Consider the following 7500-nt stretch of genomic DNA (forward strand, 5'->3'; position numbering starts at 1 on the left):
AAATGTGCAGATTTGCAGGATATTATACTATATGGCCAAAAGTATGTGGGCACCTGCTCTTCAAACATCTCATTCCAAAATGATGGTTATTAATACGGAGTTGGTCCCCCATTTTCTGTTATAACAGCCTCCACTCTGCTGGGTGTTGGAAAATTACTGCGGGGACTTGCTTCCATTCAACCACAAGAGCATTAGTGAGGTCGGGCACTGATGTTGGGAGATTAGGCCTGGCTCGCAGTCGGTGTTCTAATTCATTCCAAAGGTATTTGATGGGGTTGAAGTCAGGGCTCTGTGCAGGCCAGTCAAGTTCTTCCACTCTGATCTCGATCAACCATTTCTGTATGGACCTCGCTTTGTGCAATTGTCATGCTGAAAAGGGAAAGGCCCGTTCCCAAATTGTTGCCACAAATTTGGAAGCACAGAATTGTCTAGAACGCCATTGTATGCTGTAGAGTTCACTGGAACTAAGGGGCCTAGCCCGAACCATGAAAAACAGCCCAGAGCATTATTCCTCCTCCACCAAACTTTACAGGCAGGTAGCGTTCTCCTGGCATCCGCCAAACACAGATTAATCTGTCGGACTGCCAGATGGTGAAGCGTGATTCATCACGCATTTCCACTGCTCCAGAGTCCAATGGCGGCGAGCTTTACACCACTCCGACGCTTGACATTGCACATGGTGACCTTAGGCTTGTGTGCGGCTGCTCGGCCATGGAAACCCATTTCATAAAGCTCACAACAAACAGTTACTGTGCTGACGATGCTTCCAGAGGCAGTTTAGAACAGAGGACAGACCATTTTTGCGCGCTACGTGCTTCAGGACTCAACGGTCCCATTCTGTGAGCTTGTGTGGCCTACCACTTCGCGGCTGAGCCTTTGTTTCTCCTAGACGTTTCCACTTTACAATAACAGCACTTACAATTGACCAGGGCAGCTCTAGCAGGGCAGAAATTTGAAAAACGGACTTGTTGGAAAGGCAGCATCCTATGACGGTGCCACGTTGCAAGTCACTGACCTCTTCAGTACGGGCCATTCTACTGCCAATGTTGGTCTATGGAGATTGAATAGCTGTGTGCTTGATTTTATACAAATCCACTCATTTGAAGGGGGGGGGCGGGTTCACATACCTTTGTGTATATAGTGTATCTTTAAAGTTGCAACAACAAGAAATCTCACTGCCCCAAGAAAAAAATTATAGAATTGCAGGAAATTAGCTTGAAAACTGCTACATTTTCTCTCCAAATGCCAAGATGTGGGCCTTGTAAATGTTCTTTCTCCGGGCCCGAGACTTGAGGCACGTTCCTCTGCCCAGGCATTGCTGATACCTGCCAGACCTTCCAACACCCGGATAGGTATTTTAAGTATCAGCTAACCACATCATATGTTACAGCGATATGTCAGTCGATGACACAGTCGATGACGTGGCATGCAACCATTGGTTTACGCACGCAACGTCTAAGCAGGGGAACGTGACCACGGTTTGTCCAGCCATGCACTGCTGGATGGCTGGACAAAAAATCCTTGTAGGCTATTTCGTTTGCACTTGAGTTGTGTTCTGATTATGAAGGGGTTCTATCACAAAAGGAGTCCCCCACCCCAAGAAGTTTGAGAATCCCTGGTCTAGCCCACAGGCCAGTGTTTGCTTTTGGTGAATCTACTTGATTGATTGATTGATTTTCAAGATGTTAGCATTTTGCTCTTTGGAGCCCAACAAGAAAAGGAAACAACTAGAGTTGGATTCCCAAATGGCCTGACTCCTAGGTCTCTTTCATAAACTCCGTACCGCTGAAATACTTTATTCTCTCTCTCGTTCTGACCTCTGTTCTCCCTTCTCATCAGTTCCTTCATCCATCTTTTTGTCTCTCTCTCTCTCTCCCTTTCCTTAAGTCTCCCTATCTCAAGTCTCTCCGCACTGACACACACACGCATGCGCCGTAACTGGGTTATAGCCTCAAATAGCACTGGTTGACAACGGGGGAGAACCCAGAGTTCATTCTCCCCACTCTCTCCCTCTCTTTCTCTCTCTCTCCCTTTCCCTCGCCCTCTCTCTCTCTCTCTTTCTTCAGTAATTCTCAGAGGTTTGCTGGCTAGGATCCTCTCTCTCTCTCTCTTTCTCTCTCTCAGTAATTCTCTAGAACCAGCCCCCCCCCCCCCCCCCCCCTCTGAAGCTCTATTCAGACATTACATACAGAACACTCCGTTTTTAGAACATTTCATTCATCGAACCAGCCCCCCCCCCCCCCCTTAAACTCCATTATATTCTAGAATTTTATTTGAATTCACACCCAGACACACACACAGCTTCAGAGTGGAATCCCAATTAGAGAGTTAGGCCAATGTCAAGCCTGCCTCTCAGGACATCCCGTACTTTCACAATGAACTCTCACTATTAAGTAGTAGTTCTATTGACTCTGGAAATGCATTGAACTGTTATTGGTCAAAGTAGCCGACGCAGGAGTCACTAACAAGGCGCGCGCGTGTGTGCGTGCATGTGTGTCGTGACTCGCGCGTGTGTATTTACATATGGATGCGTGTGACAGAGAGTAGAAGAGTGATCTAAGACTGAACCCCCCCCCCCCTTCAAGGTCATTCCCCGCAGCTTATACACTATGCACTTTACTCTACCTCATGAAAACACACACACACGCACACACTTGACTCACACGCACATATTATCAGGCACGTGCACGTGCACACAGAGCTTCTATGAGGATGATAAAAAAGGCTGAGAATATGAGAATATGTTAATATATTCTCTTACATAATGTAATTCAAACGCACACTAAACCTCACACGTTCTACTATTCACAGATTAGGGGGAGGGAGGGATAAAGAGGGACAGAGAGAGAGAGAGAGAGAGAGAGAGGCTTGGAAGGAAGGAAGGAAGGAAGGAAGGAAGGAAGGAAGGAAGGAAGGAAGGAAGGAGAGTGAATGAAAAAGTAGACACCTCTCCTCCTGTCCTCTCCCCATTCCCCTTCTCCTCTATCCCCCTGTCCTTTCCTCCAGCAAAAAACAACAGTCACAACAATAAGCCAAAACCAGCCTATCAGGATTTAACTACAGTCTCCAAACCAAAGTGGAATTCCATCAGTTCTACCTGACCACATATTTCTCTTCAACCCACTGTATGTCTGCTAACTGCTACCACTCTGTTCTGCTGAGTGGGAGCGTGAGAGAGAGAGCAAGAAAGAGAGAGAGAGAGAGAGAGAGAGAGAGAATGCCAGAGAGAGACATGCTTGGTCCAGACCGCAGCAAGGTGTCAGAACATGCATTGCAAAGAGCTGTGTGTGTGTGTGTGTGTGTGTGTGTGTGTGTGTGTGTGTGTGTGTGTGTGTGTGTGTGTGTGTGTGTGTGTGTGTGTGTGTGCCGACAGCAGGGGTGTCCTCGGTGCTGGTATGAAGAGTAACAGCCAACATCATCTATCATAGAGACCAAACCGCAGCGGTAAATCAATACCGGGGCTGCGGTTGGCTTTCTATCAACAAGTCACCAGGGCCGTTAACGGCTAACACAAACCAGCTGTAATAAAATATAATAAGCAACTTCCAATAATCCGTTTAATGCATTAGGTATAATGCTTTATAATATCTACCAACTCTGAAAGTGTCAATCTGGTCCTCAGAATCTCCACCTGTTCTAAAATTATGCTAATGATGCACAAAGCTACACTCGTGGAGATGCTGATGCTGCCCGTGTGTGTGTGTGTGCCTCTGAGCTACCTGCGTAAAGGACATCGATTACATCCATTTCAACCATATGAACCATGCAGCGCTGCGTAATAAACACTGGAGAGAGATAGAGAGAAAGAAGAGAGAGAGAGAGAGAGAGAGAGAGAGAGAGAGAGAGAGAGAGAGAGAGAGAGAGAGAGAGAGCAAAACCTACGCACAGTAGATGACATCTGGCCGCGCGGAAGCACGCACATCCTTTCGAACTGACTTTGCCGCGTGCGTTCTTTACTGGTGAATGAGTACCCCGTGTCCCTGCCTTAATCTCTCATAGAGTTTAAACTGTGCGTGCTCACCTCGGGTCCCGTTCGTGTCCCGTTCAGGTCTCGTGCTGTCCCGGTAAAAAAAAGAACGAGAGAGAGGAGAGGGAGAAGAGGAGAGGCGCTCAATCCAACCTTCTATCCAGTGCTGCGGCCGCGGCACCCTGCTCTCGCGATAGCTGGCCGGTTTTCCCGAGCTCGCTTACAGTGAGTGACGTCAGACTGTGGGAATGAATAGCTCCTTGCAGCCCTCTACCGGTCAATGAGCGGAACTGCCTTGGTGATAATGTACCAATTACGTCATGGCAATAGCTACTGTAGCAGAGCAGACCTGAATTCCAATGTGTTGAGGGGATAGTGATAAATTGCAAATAAGCAGAGTTCCTCACCCAGGATTTCTGTACAGGGAAAGGTTTATTGGATAAAATACAGAGTTTACTAGAAACATCAGGTGTGTCTATAATGTCTGCAGTATCTAGGCTACATGTTCAACTGTCCAGGTTATTGTCATATCATCTTCATCACTTTCCTCTTCACCTTCATCATCACATCACCTTATCTACTTGGATTGTTGCTACTTGACTTCTCGTTGAGATTCGTGGGGTTATTGGTGTGTTTTGTATTATACCGTGTTTGCGAGACATTCTATTTTACTGCAGGAGTTGGTGACAGAAGGATTTCCCTGCCTCTGCCATAACGCCTGCAGATCTGTGTACGCGGCCAATAAACGTTGAGTTGATTTGATTTGATCATCCCTACCCTCTTCTGTCTCTTTTCCCTTCAGCCATTTATGTTTCACGCAAATAATTGCATTTGTCACATGCGGCGACATCTGCGTGTGTCTACATCAGTGTGTGTGTCTACAGTACATCAGTGTGTGTCTACAGTACATCAGTGTGTGTCTACATCAGTGTGTGTCTACAGTACATCAGTGTGTGTCTACATCAGTGTGTGTCTACAGTACATCTGCGTGTGTCTACATCAGTGTGTGTGTCTACAGTACATCAGTGTGTGTCTACATCAGTGTGTGTCTACAGTACATCAGTGTGTGTCTACATCAGTGTGTGTCTACAGTACATCAGTGTGTGTCTACATCAGTGTGTGTGTCTACAGTACATCAGTGTGTGTCTACAGTACATCAGTGTGTGTCTACATCAGTGTGTGTCTACAGTACATCAGTGTGTGTCTACATCAGTGTGTGTCTACAGTACATCTGCGTGTGTCTACATCAGTGTGTGTGTCTACAGTACATCAGTGTGTGTCTACAGTACATCAGTGTGTGTCTACATCAGTGTGTGTCTACAGTACATCAGTGTGTGTCTACATCAGTGCGTGTGTCTACAGTACATCAGTGTGTGTCTACATCAGTGTGTGTCTACATCAGTGTGTGTCTACAGTACATTAGTGTGTGTCTACATCAGTGTGTGTCTACAGTACATCAGTGTGTGTCTACATCAGTGTGTGTCTACAGTACATCAGTGTGTGTCTACATCAGTGTGTGTCTACAGTACATCAGTGTGTGTCTACATCAGTGTGTGTCTACAGTACATCAGTGTGTGTCTACATCATTGTGTGTCTACAGTACATCAGTGTGTGTCTACATCAGCGTGTGTCTACAGTACATCAGTGTGGGTCTACAGTACATCAGTGTGTGTCTACATCAGTGTGTCTACATCAGTGTGTGTCTATAGTACATCAGTGTGTGTCTACATCAGTGTGTGTCTACAGTACATCAGTGTGTGTCTATAGTACATCAGTGTGTGTGTGTGTGTGTGTGTGTGTGTGTGTGTGTGTGTGTGTGTGTGTGTGTGTGTGTGTGTGTGTGTGTGTGTGTGTGTGTGTGTGTGTGTGTGTGCGTTTGCATGTGTGTGCGTGTGTGTGTGTGTGTCTACAGATTGTCCGTCTCTCCGTCGAAGGGCAGCATGTCGTCCAACTGCTTGTGGATGTGTGAGTTGTCCTCCGGGTTGCACACCCAACCGATGGGGGTGCGGTTGAACGAGGGGCGGGACCTAATGTCTGCCTGCAGGGAAGGGAGAGGCTCCAGCTCAAATGGGATCTCAGGAGGCTCGAAGGTCATGTGGCCTCTCGCCTTCTCGGAGCCGCCATAGGGCAGGGCCGACCTGTCAATCAAATATTAATACCATAACGTACAAAATACATGTCTACATAGTAATAAATGCATCAGCAGTGACCTGCTGAAGGTCTTGAATCTGGATATTTTCGACAGGTGTTTATGTGCGTACGTTTTTGTGTGCATATGTGTGTTGGTGTGAATGTGTGTGTTGGTGTGAATGTGTGTGTTGGTGTGAATGTGTGTGTTGGTGTGAATGTGTGTGTTGGTGTGAATGTGTGTGTTGGTGTGAATGTGTGTGTTGGTGTGAATGTGTGTGTTGGTGTGAATGTGTGTGTTGGTGTGAATGTGTGTGTTGGTGTGAATGTGTGTGTTGGTGTGAATGTGTGTGTTGGTGTGAATGTGTGTGTTGGTGTGAATGTGTGTGTTGGTGTGAATGTGTGTGTTGGTGTGAATGTGTGTGTTGGTGTGAATGTGTGTGTTGGTGTGAATGTGTGTGTTGGTGTGAATGTGTGTGTTGGTGTGAATGTGTGTGTTGGTGTGAATGTGTGTGTTGTGTGAATGTGTGTGTTGGTGTGAATGTGTGTGTTGGTGTGAATGTGTGTGCGTTACCTGTTGAAGCTCTTAAACTTGGGCATTTCGTGGGGGGGGTGTGGTCCTGCCATGCAGTGGTGCATGGTGGCAGTCAGAGACTCGTCTCCCCTCATGGCCCGTTCCCATGGAGACACATAAGTACGCACATACTGCTGCCTCCTCTTCTCTTTCTCCGCCTCCTTATCCAACACCTCCTCCTCTACTGTGGGGGAGACAAACATGACATCATCTTACTGTTTTCGCTTGTGTGTACGTTTCCCTGGTGTTGACATCAGAACACGCTTCAATACATATGAATGTCAAATAGTTTTACATACTTGAGGTGTGCTTGATTTTTACGGAACAAAAACATAAACGCAACATGTAAAGTGTTGGTCACATTCTTCATGAGCTGAAATAAAAGATCCCAGCAATTGTCCAAACGCACAAAAGCTTTTTCTCTCAAATTTTGTGCACAAATTTGTTTACATCCCGGTTAGTAAGCATTTCTCCTCTGCCAAGATAATCCATGACAGGTGTGGCATATCAAGAAGCTGATTAAACAGCATGATCATTACACAGGTGCACTTTGTGCTGGGGACAATAAAAGGCCACTCGGAAATATGCAGTTTTGTCACACAACACAATGTCCCAAGTTTTGAAGGAGAGTGCAATTTGCATGCTGAATGCAGGAATGTCCAGCAGAGTTGTTGCAAGATAATTTAATGTTAATTTCTCTACCATAAGCCACCTCCAACATTGTTTTAGAGAATTCGGCAGTACATCCAACAGGCCTCTCAACCGCAGAGCACGTGTAACCACGCCAGCCTCATTCTGATTGGTTGTGCCTGGCTTCCCAGTGGGTGGACCT

At 46.4% G+C, this 7500-nt stretch overlaps 2 protein-coding genes across 14 annotated transcripts in view; both read right to left on the reverse strand.

The window, feature by feature from the left end:
* The window catches only part of LOC110498959 (ubiquitin carboxyl-terminal hydrolase 54), a 33375-nt gene extending 29177 nt beyond the window's left edge, over positions 1 to 4198 (reverse strand). For 4 of the 7 annotated variants that reach the window (XR_016489358.1, XM_090212336.1, XM_090212333.1 and 1 more), the window contains exon 1: positions 4022 to 4170. The gene's annotated coding sequence lies outside the window, so the exon portion shown is untranslated. Of the gene's footprint in view, positions 1 to 3886 lie in introns of all 7 variants that reach the window. The other 3 variants (XR_016489357.1, XM_090212334.1, XR_016489356.1) reach the window with 2 other exon arrangements.
* A 182-nt stretch (positions 4199 to 4380) lies between these two features.
* LOC110498960 (myozenin-1) overlaps positions 4381 to 7500 on the reverse strand; it is an 8500-nt gene continuing 5380 nt past the window's right edge. For 4 of the 7 annotated variants that reach the window (XM_021575699.3, XM_021575698.3, XM_090212338.1 and 1 more), the window contains 2 exons: positions 6669 to 6852; positions 4381 to 6105 (listed from right to left, as the gene is read on the reverse strand). In XM_021575699.3, coding sequence (XP_021431374.1) covers positions 5874 to 6105; positions 6669 to 6852 — 416 coding nt within the window. In that variant the 3' untranslated portion in view covers positions 4381 to 5873. The remainder of the gene's footprint in view (positions 6106 to 6668; positions 6853 to 7500) is intronic. The other 3 variants (XM_021575701.3, XM_021575700.3, XM_090212339.1) reach the window with 1 other exon arrangement.

The sequence above is a fragment of the Oncorhynchus mykiss genome, chromosome 20 (genome assembly GCF_057628025.1).
Source record: "Oncorhynchus mykiss isolate SJ-2025 chromosome 20, ASM5762802v1, whole genome shotgun sequence".
Classification (NCBI taxonomy): domain Eukaryota; kingdom Metazoa; phylum Chordata; class Actinopteri; order Salmoniformes; family Salmonidae; genus Oncorhynchus; species Oncorhynchus mykiss.